General features: G+C 40.2%; 2 protein-coding genes across 2 annotated transcripts; both read left to right on the plus strand.

Moving 5' to 3' along the window:
• tspan33a (tetraspanin 33a) lies at nt 1–6,476 on the plus strand. Its single transcript, XM_077500377.1, has 8 exons — nt 1–292; nt 2,843–2,900; nt 2,968–3,095; nt 3,173–3,247; nt 4,568–4,663; nt 4,735–4,863; nt 4,929–5,093; nt 5,161–6,476. The coding sequence occupies exons 1-8, from the start codon at nt 185–187 to the stop codon at nt 5,260–5,262; spliced, it is 861 nt and encodes a 286-aa protein (XP_077356503.1). The 5' UTR covers nt 1–184; the 3' UTR covers nt 5,263–6,476.
• A 1,527-nt stretch (nt 6,477–8,003) lies between these two features.
• smo (smoothened, frizzled class receptor) lies at nt 8,004–16,544 on the plus strand. Its single transcript, XM_077500376.1, has 12 exons — nt 8,004–8,667; nt 10,159–10,358; nt 10,428–10,637; nt 10,728–10,900; nt 10,976–11,195; nt 12,692–12,815; nt 12,891–12,983; nt 13,083–13,191; nt 13,627–13,812; nt 13,895–14,043; nt 14,200–14,334; nt 15,544–16,544. Exons 1-12 carry the CDS (start codon nt 8,412–8,414, stop codon nt 16,092–16,094), a joined length of 2,406 nt encoding a protein of 801 aa, XP_077356502.1. The 5' UTR covers nt 8,004–8,411; the 3' UTR covers nt 16,095–16,544.
• The last annotated feature ends 602 nt before the right edge of the window (nt 16,545–17,146 follow it).

A 17,146-nucleotide genomic window follows, 5' to 3' on the forward strand; every position in this document is an offset into this window, starting at 1 on the left:
CGCCCCCTCTTGTGTCAGAGGTTGAGATTTTCCCAGCAGATGTGTGTGTATGTCCAAGAGTGAAAGAGCGTGTGGGTGTCCCACCAGGAGGCAAAGAGACGCTCCACACCTCCATGGAGGCACTTGCACCCCCCGGAAAAACGAAAAAAAATCAAACAAAAACAACTGATGTTTGCGTGACACCATGTGTGGGAGTAGTGGAAGAGACGCGCCTGGACGTTACGATGAGGACTTCTCCTTTGTCAACCCCGTGGTCAAATACCTGCTCTTCGTATTTAATTTCCTCTTCTGGGTGAGTCAAATGGTTTTCGATTTCAAATATTTAACCGCAATTAAGAGAAGGTCAAATATTAGAAAACGACTGCAGAAGCTGAGCATTATTGTCTTCGCAGAATTATATTGTGTACCTAATGAAGTGTCCGCTGAATTGAAATTGCTTTGTTGTTCATCATAAAAGTAAATGTAGTTGTTAAATGACATAAACTTTGATGATAAGTACACAAAAGCTCCAACTAGCACATGATCACAGCAGTGTGGCAACTAAAAGTAAATTATGTTGAAAGTGAAACAGTTCTCAACAAACCAAAGTCCAAATGCATGTTTGTTTACTTTTGAGCAGATTTGGATTCCAGATTAAACTCCCCTGAAAAGGGCACAGAAAACGAGCACAGTTACTGGTTTACATTAAGACATTTATTTAACGCCCTACGTGGGTGTGCGGCTGCAGGTCGTGTACGGACAGGATGAGAATGTGAAAAAACTTCCACAGCGATTGTTAGTGGAATGTGCTCGTGTTGTTACACTTGCCACTGGCACTATATAGCAATTGCCGTGAGTCACACATTCACACTGAAAGAGCTGTTCAAAAATAGAAAACTAACTGCATTTTATATAATGTAGCTATAGTGAACAATCAACATGTCCATTTTTGTCTTTACCGGTAATCATCACTAGGTTTGTTGTTGTTTTAACCATATTTATTTCAGTATGTATGTCGTACTACGTACTACGTCTGTAGAAGAAAGACGTTTGAACTAGGGATAGACCGATAATCGGCCGGGGCCGATTATCGTCGCCGATATTTGGCATTTTGACAAATATCGGCATCGGCCATGTTTTGAATCTGAAGGCCGATAAAGCTCACTGAGCAGGGGATACTTGCGAACGTAGCGAATTTGGGGTTTTCATCAGGATTTGTAAGATGTTCGCAGTCAGTTTTTATTTGTCGTAAACACATTTGGAACATATTCACACAATTTTTCACCGCAAAAATCTTTTTGAAACGTTTTTACGAACCCTAACAAAAAACCCAAATGAGCTACATTCACATGAATTTGTTACTCAGTGAGAAATTATATATAGTTTGAAAGAATTCCCCCCCCTCCCCATTTTACTGCAAATGAATATCGGCTTGAAATATCGGTTATCGGCCAACTTGACTACAAATAATCTGTATCGGTATCGGCCTTGAAAAAACCATATCGGTCTATCACTAGTTTGAACAATCATTTGGGGAATGTAGTTTGCATTACTTTTATTACATAGTCACATTTTATCTTGCACTCGGCAAATACCCAAAAAAAAAAAAAAAAAAAAAAAACTATCTTAAAAACCTAAAATAAAAATGAGCATTTTAGGACAAATAAACGCTAGTGAAAACTCACAAACACACTCTGAAAAAAAAATAGTAGTTAATAATTAAATAATTTAAAAGTCCAATATTTAAAAAAAAAAAAAAAAAAACAACTAAAAAAACTATGATGAACCAGAAATGACAGGCATCATACAGCGATTGATAGCAATTCACTCCCACCTACACTGCCTGCACCAAAGTTGGGCTAATGTACCACTACACCATCAGTGACACTTAGAATTTTGAATAATTGTTTTAAAACTATGAATACAGCAACAGAAATGAATATAATTAAGGAAATTTGGAGATTTAAATTTGGAGATTTAAAATGCTGTCAAGTTGCCGCGGGAGTGAAGTCAAGCAGCCTACAAATTCCCTGTCTGCAGACGGTGAGTGACCCCCCCCCCCCCCCCCCCCCCAACACCCCCAACCACCCCACCCCGCTCAGCATTTGGCTGGAGGGGTAAACGACTCTGTTCACAGAAACGTCCCGCTGTTGACAAAACAAACACAAAATGGCAAAATGCAGGCTGGGGGGGTGTGGGTTTAGGAAAAGATCACCACCACACATTAACAGTAGCTCAGAGGTGTAGATTGAGAAGGAGTTCACGGGTATACATCCTGTATTTATATAGTGCATTTTCCTGAGTGAAAACGGAAGACCCCGCCTTTACATGCACTGCAGAAAGATAAAGAAAATTCAAATATAACAAAAACATTAGTCATCTAGAAGTATTGGATTAAATTGACTATAAGTAAACCAAATATCAGACTAAATACATTAAAAGATACTGAACAAATGAGTATTAAAACAAAATAAAATAGACTCACGAATATGCTGCAATAAACAACAATGTTTTCATCCCTTGCTGACAGTTTGAGCAGACCAGGTATTCAGGGAGTAAACAAAGAGCACCATTGGGCCACACAGTGCATTAGTACAGTAACTGGATCCACTTCATTCACAGTGGAGAGATTCATATTGAACTAAAAGAAAAAAAAAAAAAGAGAGATGCATTATTTTTATTTTTAAATGTGACATGAGCAATGGCGGCTGCAGTAAATCAAACGCTTTTGCTCTTAAGTGTTTTCGTCAATGGCACCACTCCCAGTACAAGTACCAACACATGCGCCTCACATCATGTTTCTTGCGCAATCAATTTGTAAACTGTTGTGCCATGAAGATTCTCCTCATCTCTACTTTTCCAGCTCATCGCCATGGCCATGATCGCTATCGGGGTGTACGCCCGCGTCTCCAAGCACGCAGGTAATCCGACAGGCGTACATGTCAACAATCAACAAATCCAATTACCCATGATTGACTGATCCCGTAGAGACGGCGCTGGCGTGTCTCGCCGTGGATCCGGCCATGATGCTGCTGGTGGTCGGCGTCTTCATGTTTATCATCACTTTCTGCGGCTGTGTGGGCTCGCTGCGGGAGAACATTTGTCTGCTGCAGTTTGTAGGTTTTGACCTTTTTTTTTGGACTGGAAGTGTGAAACGGAGCAGCACCTCCTCACTCTTGTCGTCTTTGTGCAGTTTTGCATCACTCTGACTGTCATCTTCCTGCTTCAGTTGGCTGCTGGGGTGCTGGGATTCATCTTCTCTGATAAGGTACTTTTTTGTCTTTATTTTTTATGACCTATGACAGCAGCTTACTGAGGAGCTATAACCTTTGTACTGTATAGTCTATCTGTATTATACTGTAACCAGGTGGCCAAAGCGGGCACACCAGAACGAGCAGAACAATGTTAAGTCAAGTTTATTTCTATAGCCCTTAACTCAACTCGGCTTTATTTATAATCACACAAGAGTCTCAAAGGGCTCACATGCCCACAGAATTGAAACAAAAATGTGACGAAATTTTATTTGTAAGTTTTTATTTATTTATTTATTTGTTTATTTTATATATATTAAAAATAATATATATATATATATATATTAAAAATAATATATATATATATATATATATATATATATATATATATATATATATATATATATATATATATATATATATATATATATTTATTTATTTATTTATTTATTTATTTATGGTTGAGGCTGAAATTGATTAAAGGGAAAGTTTGGATTTTTTGACATGAATCTCTATTTGATCCTCACCTCCAGTGTGTGCGATCATCACTGACTTACCCCTGACAGCGTTCTGTGACACAAGTTCTGGTCCGGTGTTGGACGAGAGGAAAATAGTCCAGCAAGTTGGCTGGGGTCACTTAAATAAAGCGTTTTTCTTCTAAAAACAATTTGTGTTCAAAAGAGTGATACATTTGCACACTAAACTCCTTTCTGAAAAAAGTCAGACGCCATTACCGCCAGGCACTACTTTTCTGTTCGTTCGTATCACTGCGTGTCGCCCTGTAGACAGCGAATCGACGCGCTGCAGACAGCTGATCCACGCGCCTTCCACTTGTAGATTAGTGCGCATCTATCAGCTGTATGCGGTGCGCCGCGCAGTGATACGAACAAACAGAAAAGTAGTGCCCAGCGGTAATGACGTCTGACTTTTTTTTTCCAAAGGGAGTTTTGTATAGAAATGTATCACTAATCTTAACTATCCCTTTAAGGGAAAAATGTATTTGAGAGCCCTGTAATTGGCTGGCAACCAATTCAGGGTGGATCCTGTCTACTGCCATAAGCCAGCTGGGATAGGCTCTAGCACCCCCTCCTTCCCCCGCCCCGACCCTTGTGAGGAAGAAGCAGTTGAGAAAATGGATAGATGGATGTATTTGAGACGCAAGAAACTTGGGTACAAAATTAAATGGAAAATGGCGCCCTCTGTTGGTCATTTGATGTCACCACTTATGTCCTTTACTCGAGTGCTAAATCTTTATTTGCTGTAAAAACAAAAATGCACTTATTATTTTATTTTTTTTTGTATTTCTAGCCAACTAATAAACTTTTCTTTTTCCTTAGGCCCGTAACAAAGTGACCCAAATGGTCAACAACGCCATCGTGCACTACAGAGACGACATTGACCTGCAGAACCTCATTGACTTTGGACAGAAAGAGGTTACTCACTTTCTCATTCGTCATCCTAAAATGTATGTGTATATATATATATAATAATCACATCCCTTCAGTTTGGCTGCTGTGGAGCTGTGACCTACACCGACTGGTCCAACAACATCTACTTCAACTGCACTGACAAGAATCCCAGTCGGGAACGTTGCTCTGTCCCTTTCTCCTGTTGCATCATTACCAAGGACAAGGTTTCATTTATTTGTCCTCTATTTTCGAAGGCGTGCTATCTCCAACTGTGTGTGCGTGTGTGTAGGTGGAGGTGATTAACACCATGTGCGGGCAAGGCATGCAGGTAGTAAAGTACATCGAAGCCGGCGACGTCATCCACACCAACGGATGCATCGACAAAGTGATGGACTGGATCCACAGTAACCTCTTCCTGTTGGGAGGCATCGCACTGGGGCTGGCCATCCCTCAGGTGGGACCACACGCACACGCATGCACGCACATACAAAGAGTGGGATAACAATGGCAGCCTCTTGCAGCTGGTGGGCATCCTGCTGTCTCAGATTCTCATCAGCCAAATTAAAGATCAGATTGAGCTGCAGAACTACAACCTCAAGCACCGAACTGACCCGTGGAGATAGATGACCAATCGGAGCGGCCTCTCTTAAACATGTGACTCCAGCCTCTTCTCTCGACTTTGACACTAACGAGCTAGTCTGTGTGTATATATAAATAAATATGCATGGATTTTATATTATAAATTTATACACATATATATAAATTAAGGGTATCAGACGATTAAAATATTTAATCGTAATTAATTGTATGACTTATATTATTAACTCAGGATTAATCACAAATTGTATATCTGTTCTAAATGTACAATAAAAAAAATCTAGGTTTTCGTAGTCATGTTAACATAAGAGTGGGAAAAAAAATTCTACTAATAGAAATATGGCTGCATCTTTTAATTGAAATTGAGTTAAAATTAAAAAGATGCATTGTACTGTACAAAAAACAACAAAAATCAAGTGTGATATCGATTGGTGTTGAGGTCATTCTTCTGCCACTAGATGACATAATTGAATTTGTAAGACGGTGACTGCTCAGTGCATTTTTCTTTTCATATTAAGAGCTAGAGTGGGGGAAAAATGTTTAACTAATAGAAATATAGTTGCATATTTTAGTCATTGATACGGTAATTTAATAAATATTAATGAAATTGAGTTAAAATTAAAAAGATGCACTGTACTGTAAAAAAAAAAAGTGTTACATTGATTTGTGTTGAGGTCATTTTTCTGCCACTAGATGGCATAATTGAATTTGTTGGTGACTGCTCAGTGCATTTTTCTTTTCATATTAAGAGATCTATATGTATGTGTGTATTTTTTCTGTATTCTTTCACCTGTCTGTTGGATAGGCTTGGCCACTTTACTCGTACACAAATTTCCCCTGCTTGTTGAAAAGGTATTTTCTCGACTTTCATCCTGCTCAAAGATGCATTACAAACTCATCCAATTCATCCTAACTTTTTTTGTGCATATTGTGTTCATGTCTTCGGGAATTTCTTGTATGTTTAAAAAAAAAACAGACTGAAAGTTATTTTTGCAATGTTACTTCGTCAAAATTTGAGTTGCGGCTGATGCTTTTTTTTATTTCATGTTACATGTGTTGAAATTGTGACACAGTTACGCACGTGTTACAAATTTGAAAAAGTTAACAGTGTATTTCAATGTTTTACTGTGCTAGCCTACTTGACAATGACATCATAAAATGCTTTATAGAGTGACTGAAAGTCACTTCAAAATCACAAAGGCCTGTCCTTTTCTTGACTGAATAAACTTGGTTCCGAGTACTGATGTCTTTATTATATCTATAAATGTTGTGTCTTAAAGTCAAATGTGAGTGCAGAAGATCAAAAAAACAACACATTAACACCCTCACTCTTCAGCAAGCCAATCAAAACATTTGCAACACTATCTAAACATGACGATTCCTTGTTACGCTGATACTGTATCGCCACTCTCAAAAGATTGTGTGCGAGAGAGAGAGAGAGAGAGAGAGAGAGAGAGAGAGAGAGAGAGAGAGAGAGAGAGAGAGAGAGAGAGGGAGCGTGAGTGTTGGCCTGGTTTCACTGTGTGTGGTCCTGTTTTGTTTTGTTTTTTCTTCTGCGTCTGACTCAAACAGGAGTTGGAGGTTGCAAGACAGCCCAGACATACACACACGTACGTACACCCAATCAATCCCAACTCACTGGTGGGGAACAAAGTGGTGTGCAGCTGCACTGCAATCCAACTGAATGACACAAAACAAAACAAAACAACTGTATTCAAGTGTCTTTGTTCTTTCCATCCAGGAATGCTGAAAAAGTACAGTTCAGTTGTATTTCAATTTGAGGTACATTTGCATTTTGTCTGTAAGAACTGCTTTTTTTATTTACAGTAGGCACAATTTTCATTTCAACTTTTAAGTGAAATGTGCACAGTGGCTTAGACAATAATAGTAGATAGACGTTTTAAAATTTGAGGACCACATCTAGCTGATACAAATACACTAAAATATGCTTATTTTTTAACCACTAGTAGCTGGCAGTTGTTGCCTAAAAATATCTTGCAAAGACTTAAAAAAACAAACAAACAAACAAATTGTGTTCTTTCTTGCTCTTGTAGTTTATTTCTAATATTTTGATCAACTAATTTTGCAACATGAGAGTATTTGAAAGTTTAAATTCAGTATTTTTGCAAAGGAATGAATAGTACTGTATATATATTTCCATGAATGTATTATGTAAAAAAATATTAAAAAAAATAAAAATAAATAAATAAAAAACAGTTCAGGTTCAATTGATTTTTTAAACAATTTTGTTATTGCATACAATCGAGAAAAAATACATTTCTATTATTTTTAGGTAATGAAATAGAGAACAGATTCTCATTTGCAATGCCAACCTAAATAAAATGACAAACATTTATAGATTTTTTCTTTGTAGTCGTTATTTCAATTCAATCACCATTTTATTTAATTCATAATCTTTCATACGTTTTTATAATGTAATATTTACTGTATGCGTTATAGTCCTGCCGTAAAGTTCTCCCCCCCCCATCCCTATATGAGCAGATGGGGGATGGGAGATTGGATTAGGGGTGTTGCTCCACATTACACCTACTTGAACTGGAGAACTTAGTGAGGAAGCCTGAGTGGAAGAGCAGGACATCCCCTCCCTTGGAATAAGTCGAAATACTGTGGATGCATTTGCATTTTTACTCTGAATAAAAATAAATAAAAATAAGACGAGCTGAGGAATCGGGGAGGATTGGTTGGGGGGGCGTCATGGTGAAGGAGAAGAAGTGGGTGGCGCATGCGCACGCCAGTTGGAGCTCCAGTTACACTTTTTCAGATTTTTTGGGATGTGGGGGGAGGGCGAATCCGCAAGTTTCTCTACATTTTTCCACCTAACAAAGCCCAATCACTAACTTTTTGCTTCATCAAATTGTCCATTTGGATCGTTTTGAACACGTTTTTGTATTCGCCCCCGCCCCCAAACGATGGAATTTGAAGACGAGCCAAAGGGGGGAAAGCACGGAGGTGGAGGAAAAACTTTGCATCGTCCTTAAACTTGTGCTCATCTTTGGAAGTTTTTCGGCGAATACGCGGAACTGGAACGAACATGCCTTTTGAGCCTCGACAACAATCTTACTATTAAAACAGCTCGGTTCAACTTGATCGTCATTTTTGCACGATTTAGTCCCCCCTCTGCGTCTGCGTCCCCCCCTCTCTTCTCGCTCTCAAGATGTCCTCCCAAGTTTGGAGCGCCTTTGTTGGCTTGTACGGGATGCTGTGCGTGCTGGCCCGCGGCAGCGTCGCCGTGCAGCTGTCCCCCAACGTGAGCATATTTGAGGACAAATGCAAGACGACGACGACGTGCGAGGCGCTCAAGTACAACACATGCCTGGGCTCACCTCTGCCGTACACGCACACGTCCCTGGTGCTGGCAGAGGACTCCAGCTCCCAGGAGGAGGCTTTTGAGAAGCTGACCATGTGGTCTGGTGAGTTGGAGCGACACCAATTACAGCCATAAATCGTCTAGAAATAGATTACGACGTGTTTTATGAAGAGAAACTGCAAAAAATAAAAATAAAAAATGCCACCACATCATAGCAATATACGCATGTCATGCACTTACGCCTTCTAGTGGCCGAGTTCGGCATAGGGGATGACATCAATCTGCTGCAATCTGATTGGATGCGACTTGCTAAAAATTATACTGATTTCTGACAATGCCGTGACATCGCGTTTGTTTTTGGTAATGTTGTGAACATGTTTACACAAAGTGATTCTCGGTGTGGTTCGTGGGCTCCCTCTAGTGGTACAGGAAAGAGTCACTGAATTTAATGTTCAAACTATGCATACTGTTACAGCGACTTGATTTTGTAGTGTTCTTTTATGTGAATGTGTTGTTTGGTGTATTTATATTCATGCAGTTTGTGTATGTTGTATATAATTTACATATTTCAGTTTTCTGTATCGTCACTGTTTGGCTTCTCTAAAACTATTACTTTCACAATATATTTTATTTTTTTTCTATTTAAAACATTTTATGGTTAAAGTTCTTAAAATATTTTAATAAAAGTTCTTAAAATATTTCCAGCACTTCACATTGCTTAATAATTGATTAAAAATAACAGATTGGTATTGATTTATTCTGGGACCAAATTTGGACATTAGGGGGTTGCATTTTGTTTAAAAATTCTTTACATTTTAAGGGATGTTAATTGCACTTTTTTTCAAACTGATACCACTACAAGTAATCAACTCTTGAGTTGTCACTGATACCAAGTAGCCTACTGATACCACTATTAGCTACTTTTGCTAAAAAAAAAAAATACAGATCATTTCAACAAAAAAATCATTGTATAATTACGATTTTTCCCTTAAAATTGGCTTAATAAATGGCAATTTCCTTTTCTTCTAATTTCTAGTTCCTGATTGCAAAATGGCCATCTTTGAAATAACGCCAGGTATTGGCCTGACACCGATATCTGGTATCGATACTCGCCCATCCCTAACCTTTGTATTAACGTTATTCTCAGCCCCTTCACATATTTTCTCATTTTTTTGACTTTTTGTTCACCTAAAAATATGCATCACAGCTCAAATCCCATTAAAAGCAATAAGGAGATTCACTGCTGTTGATAACTGCTTCTTTCAGTTGCCCCAGCATTTTATAACGATATGACACACTTGTTACCGATCGTCTCAAAGGTGACAAATCTGCCACCACTCACTGTATTGATTGTACTAAGATATGTTTCCCTGCTAAAGTGGCTAAGTAAGGTTCGCATTACAGACATGACAGTAATCTGAAAGTGTGCTATGGGCAACCCTTGTGGTACATGAAATAATCACTATAAAGTACTTAATTGTTCAGTGTTGCTCATGATGGTACATGAAGTATTTTTTTAGGCGGCACTATAGTTTGTGTACCACTGCAGTCGAGTATACGCACAAGGATGAGATGTTGTGACGTAATTTCCTAGGTCTGCGTAACGCTCCTCGCTGCTGGTCCGTCATCCAGCCTCTGCTGTGCGCCGTCTACATGCCCAAGTGTGAAAACGGCCGAGTGGAGCTGCCGAGTCAGAGTTTGTGTCTGGCGACGCGTCGCCCCTGCAGCATCGTGGACCAGGAGCGCGGATGGCCCAACTTCCTCAAATGCGAGAAATTCCCAGTGGGCTGCTCGGTAAGCCAATGATGACCGATGGCCAATCCAGACTGTGCCTTTTAAGTGTTGCGGTGATTGTGGTGTCAGAACGAGGTGCAGAAGCTGAAGTTCAACACGTCGGGCCAGTGCGAGGCGCCGCTGGTGAAGACGGACATCCAATCCAGCTGGTACAAGGACGTGGAAGGCTGCGGCATCCAGTGCGACAATCCGCTGTTCACAGAGGAGGAGCACGATGACATGCACGCCTACATCGCCTATTTCGGCACCATCACCCTCCTCTGCACCTTCTTCACCCTGGTACGTACACACTTCCTGGTTTGAACTCGGAAAAGTCCAACTTCCGACTATCCTCGAATGCAGCATAAGAGGACCATTGTTTATCTTCAGGCCACGTTTCTGGCCGACTGGAAGAACTCCAACCGCTACCCGGCCGTCATCCTCTTCTACATCAACGCCTGCTTCTTCGTGGGCAGCATCGGTTGGTTGGCGCAGTTTCTGGACGGCGCCCGCGACGAGATCGTGTGTAAGAGCGACAACACCATGAGACTCGGGGAGCCCTCGTAAGTCACCCCCCCCTCTCCTTTGGATCGCCTGCCTGAGAATGTGCCGGAATGAAAGATTTGTTTCCCCCTCAGTTCGTCTGAGACCTTATCATGCGTGACCATCTTCATCATCGTGTACTACTCACTCATGTCGGGAGTGATTTGGTTCGTGATGCTGACGTACGCCTGGCACACGTCCTTCAAGGCGCTCGGTACCACCCAGCAGCCGCTCACCGGGCGCACCTCCTACTTCCACATGGTCACGTGGTCCATACCCTTTGTCCTCACCGTCGCCATCTTGGCCATCGCTGAGGTACGATGAGAACGATCTTCTTAGGAAACTATTTTTGATGGGGTTTTTTTTTTTTTTTGTTTGGTTTTTTTTACATTTCAGTTCGGTTGTATTTAAAGGGGCTGTCTGGCTTTTTCACTCAGGAAAAAGCACTTTTTAAATACAGGATTTAAACAAACAAACTACTTCTCAATTTATAGATATGGGCTTTTCATAACGTGTGGGGGCGATTTTGTCCTAAACCCCCACACCCCCAGCCTGTATTTTGCCATTTTGTGTTTGTTTTGTAAACAGCGGGCCGTTTCTGTGGAAAGACAGTGCTTACACCCCTCCAGCCAATCGCAGAGCGGGGGGGTCGCAAACGGGGCCGGGCGAATGTGTCAGCTGCGTGACGTCAATCCCGCGGGAATTTGAAAACACGCACGGATTTTTTTTTTTTCACTCACTCACTCACTCACTCACTCACTCACTCACTCACTCACTCACCCACTCACTCACTCACTCACTCACTCACTCACAGAAGCTTACATGTATGAATGAGTGATTGGGGGGGGGGGGGGGGGGGGGGGGGGGAATCTGTGCGTGCTTTCAAATTGCCGCGGGAAGTCAGTCCCTTTTAAGAGGAAGTGTTCCAATGAATGTGTTGTCTGTGGCCCCACTAGTCTAAAGACAGTATTCTTAATAATATTGTGTTTGTGGAATATGTATTGAGCAGCAAAATCTGCCCATTTGTATCCATCTCAGGGGCGGCCATTTTGCCATTTGCTGTCAACTGGAAATGACATCACAGTTGCTCAGGGCTCAGGTAACAGCCAATCACGGCTCAGCTTGGCTTAATTCATATTCCACAAACACAATATTAATCAGAATGCCGTGTTTAGATTAATGGGGCATTATAGAACATATTCTTGATACTTTTTTTTCCTTTAACTTTTAATAAGGCAATTAATATACAATTTTTATTACATTTTTATGTGCAAAATATTTAACTGTTTTTTTTATTTATATAAGAAGTATTTTTATTTTATTTTACTATTTATATTTACAATGTTCTAACTGTACATAATGTTCTGTAATGTTTTTTAGTCCAGTACATTACATTTGCAAAGTACAGGTGAATTGTATTTTACTTTTTAAGTGCATTGGCATTTATTCTTTAAGAACTAAAATATTTATTTTACTTTTTTTATGGGACTTCATGTAAAAGGTTTGTGAGCCACTGACAGAGGGTGTATAAATTTTATTTAATAACTTATTTACTAAGTTGTAATTATTATATTATGTCTTTTTTTAGATTTTATTGAAATATGTATTATTGATTATATTTTATCATTTAATTTATATTATTCATCCACGTTTTGTATTATATTTTAAGAATTTTGTATCCTTTATTTATCATGCATACTTCTGATATTTTATTAGATTTTTATGTTTGATGATTTACATTCTTAAATTTTGTCTCTTTTTAGTTTCTGATTTCCATATTCATTTGCTATTTGTATTCTTCCACTTTTCAGGTGGATGGCGACTCAGTGAGTGGGATCTGCTTTGTGGGCTACAAGAACTACAGGTACCGCGCTGGCTTTGTACTGGCGCCCATCGGGGTGGTGCTTGTGGTCGGCGGCTACTTTCTCATTCGAGGTCAGTCCCGTCAAATCGCGCCTGAGCCCTCGTGAGGACATCCAGTCAGTCCGCTGAGCATATTTGTCCTTGTAGGCGTCATGACGTTGTTCTCTATCAAAAGTAACCACCCAGGACTGCTGAGCGAGAAAGCAGCCAGCAAAATCAATGAGACAATGCTGAGACTTGGTATGTTTTTTTTTTTCTCCCCAAGTTCTTCTTGAGCTATATCATTGTGTGCTAATGTAAACAATTGAACCCCAAATTTTGTGTTTCTATTCTTGTCAGGCATATTTGGCTTCTTAGCTTTTGGCTTCGTTTTCATCACCTTTGGTTGCCACTTCTACGACTTCTTCAACCAGGCTGAATGGGAGAGAAGCTTCAGGGAATATGTGCTGTATGTTTCTTTGAGATTTTCGGTTATAAATTAGTGGTTCTCAATTTTTTGACACCAAAAAATACTTTGCTCCTACCATTTAAAGCAGGCTTCCCCCCTCCAATCCTGATTCATGAGGGTCAGGAGTTTTGCAAGCTTTCGATATTTCCGTACTCCAAACACGCCTGATTCATTTAAATCAGCTCATCAGTCAGCTCTGCAGAAGCCTGATAACCATCCTGATCATTCGAGTCAGGTGTGTTGGATGACGGAAACATCGAAAACCTGCAGGACTCTCGAGGACCCGGATTAGGGAAGCCTGATTTAAAGCCATACACACTCAACAGCATAGCTATGAAAGTGTAAAACTTAATGAGGGTGACCCCAAATGGACAAGAACAAGACCTGCAGCTTACATGCTGTTATAGATCATAACAATAATGATACGCCCGACAGGTGCGAGGCCAATGTCACCATCGCCTCCCAGACCAACAAGCCAATCCCGGAGTGCACCATTAAGAACCGACCCAGTTTGATGGTGGAGAAAATCAACCTGTTCTCCATGTTTGGCACCGGCATCGCCATGAGCACGTGGGTGTGGACCAAGGCCACCATCCTCATCTGGAAGCGCACCTGGTGCAAGTAAGCACACCACGTATTAAATTTCTCTTGTCTCCGTTACTGGACTTGATAATTTTTTTTTGGGGGGGGATCCCACCTTTAGGATCATCGGGCGCAGCGACAATGAACCCAAGAGGATCAAGAAGAGCAAGATGATCGCCAAGGCCTTCGCCATGCGGAAGGAGCTGCACAACGACCCGGAGAAGGAGTTGTCCTTCAGCATGCACACCTTGTCACATGATGGGCCTGTTGGTAAGGACATAATTATGCCATTGAGAAAATATACCAACATCCAATCTTGGTTTAAAGCATCACCTAGTGGTCGTCAAAGGAACTGCAATCCTGTTTTTTGTGCCGTTTGTTGATCATGGTGCAAAATGCATGCCCGTGCTTTTGTCATTTCTCTAGCTGGGATTAACTTCGACATCAACGAGCCTTCCAATGACATGTCGTCGGCCTGGGCGCAGCACGTGACCAAGATGGTGGCCCGGAGAGGCGCCATCTTGCCTCAGGACATCTCGGTCACTCCCACAGGAACGCCGGGTGAGAGTTTGAGGCGCCGTTTTGATTGTTTTGTGGCGAAAGTACTAACACGCTGTTCTTAAGTAGAAATACAGATACAGATACCATTCAACGTTCCTTAGTGTCGCTTTAAGCTAGCGTCTTTTTTTATGCCGACATGACTTCAGGTTTTTGAGCCACTAAACTACACAGCCTTAATTAATTCATTCATTCATCAAACGCCACAACAACAAGGCACTCTAAAGCTGCCATGCCAGCCCGACGCGCCAGTCCGCTTCTACCTTTTGTCTTTGTGGCATGCACGCACACACGGCCAACAATGAGGCATTCAGTAGCGGCCAAGGTTATTTTAGTTAACTAAAACTTACGAAAAAAACTAAAATTGAAAAAAAAAAATGTGTTAACGAAATAAAATAAAAACGAAAATGCTTTTTAAAAAACGAAAATTAGCTGAAACTACATTTTATGTTTGCAAAACGAACTAAAACTATAATTAGAGCAAAAATGTCCTTCCTTTTAGTCTTTGGTAATAAATTTAATGCATGATCCTTTGGGGATGATTTTAAATGTGGTTTTAAGTATATTTACTTTAATATTAATCAGAATAATGACGCCTGAAAGTGTGTCACACAGAAGTGACGTCATCTAGCAGAAGCCAATAGAGAAGCACGTTCAGATGATAAATAATAAAGAATATTGCGCACAAATAATACATATTTAAAAAAAACTAAAACTAATACTGATACTAATTAAAACTAAATTAAATCTAACAATTTATTAAATAACTAAAACTAATAGAAACTAATAGAAGCAATCTGAAAACTAAATTAACACTAACTAAATTTATGAAACAAAACTCAAAACGAAATAAAAACATGCTAAAATGAAAAAATTCTAAAACTATAATAATCCTGGTAGTGGCCACATCAGTGGACTCTCCAAAGGGAAGATGCATTTTCTGGGTTTTAGGCTAAGCTTTGTCACAAATGCACCGGATAACCACTGATGCAAATAAATGCACTCAAGCACTTATGTAACAGGGACGAGCAACTCTTGCACTTTTAGCCACGCCCATAAACAAGAAAACCTGAAACGATGAAACCCATGTTAACACTACATAGTTATCAGTTTTTGTGCACGCCTTCCGCAGTTATCTTCAAACATTTCAAGCTTATTGAGAAACAAATCTGAATTTGTTCTATAAAGTCATTAAATATTTTTTTCCCATAGTGCCACCACCTGAGGAGAGGAACAGGTTGTGGATGGTGGAGGCTGAAATCTCCCCAGAGATGATAAAACGAAAAAAGAAGAAGAAGAGGAGGAGGAAGGAGACGCACGCAGCAGCCGAGGAGGCAGCGGCGGCGACGGACCACCAGCCTTATCCCCAGCGCGAGTTTGGCCGCAGCTCAGTGCCCCGCCTCCCCAAGCTGCCTGGTCACCCCAGCCTGGTGGCCAACCTGCGGGAGCATCAGAAGCGACAGCAAATGCTGAAGGAAGACGTCCTGCCGGGATCCTACCCAGACGTTCCCGGCAACGAGCGCTGCCGTTTTCCGCCTTATCGGAGCAGCTGCGGCGGCGGCGTGTTCTCGGACCGGCCGGAGAATCTTGGTCTGGGTCGGCGCTGCCCGCCCGGCGCCTCCTTCTGCCCCCAGGAGGGGCTGTCAGAAAGGATGGCACACGTGGCGAGGGTGCCCGCTGGCCGGCGAGTCGGCTACGGCCCCATCCACTCGCGGACTAACTTGATGGAGGCGGAGCTTATGGACGCCGAATCAGACTTCTAAGTTGCACTGATAGTAAACTGAAAAAAAAAGAAAGAAAAGTGCTGGATACTTTCGAAACTTAAGTGCACCTACATTTATTTTTTACAAATTAAGCTTTTTTTTTTTTTTTTTTTTTGTCGTATTTTTAAGGAAAGGGATAATGAAAAAACAAACAAACATATTTTTGTAATGCTAAGTCTGATACAATTTCCTTGGCAACTTTATGATGGGACACAAATGAGGCAGCTATAAAATGGGTTGAAAGAATATACTGTATAGACTATTTTGTAAAAATATAAAACCATCATCCCGCCTGGCAGTTTATCATTAATAAAGGGATACTTGACTCATTGAACACTTTTCAGCAGTGAAAAGTTATTATTTCGTCCAGAATGTATTTGATAACTTCATTATTTTTCATGTCCAATTAATACCTTTAAAAAGTAATTTTTCTACTTGCTGTCGACTGATGATGACATCACCTGTGTTGAGGAACTAGGTAACAGCCAATCATGGCTTACCTGTTTTCTGGGTTTGGTCAGTAAACTGAGCCATGATTAGTCGTTAGCTACTTCCTCAGCACAGGTGATGTCATCATCAGTCGACAACAAGTAGGAAAATTACTTTATAAAGGTATTAATTGTACATGAAAAATAATTACGCTACCACATTAATTATAGACAAAATATTAACTTTTTACTGCTGAAAATGGTTCAATGAGTCAAATATCCCTTGAAAGTAGGCTAAACTATTTTTAAATTTAATTTTGTACTCTTTTTACCCTCTCCACACTCACTTTTTAGCCAGTAAATACTCCAAATGTTTCAACTTTGGTGCTTTTACAATGCACTCATTTGTAGAAGGAAATAATACACTATTGTCTTGTAAAGATTCAACCATTCTTGTTTTTTGTTTTTTGCTTCTTTTAATTAGCAACATGATAAAAAAAAAAAAAAAAACGTGAAGCACATAGCAATGTTTCAATTTCTGTTACTATTATTTAAATATTGACACAAAATCCATGTACTGCATTCTTTTTTTCACAATGTCTTTTTGTGAGCATATAAGCTGTT

Source organism: Festucalex cinctus, chromosome 16 (genome assembly GCF_051991245.1).
Source record: "Festucalex cinctus isolate MCC-2025b chromosome 16, RoL_Fcin_1.0, whole genome shotgun sequence".
Lineage (NCBI taxonomy): Eukaryota > Metazoa > Chordata > Actinopteri > Syngnathiformes > Syngnathidae > Festucalex > Festucalex cinctus.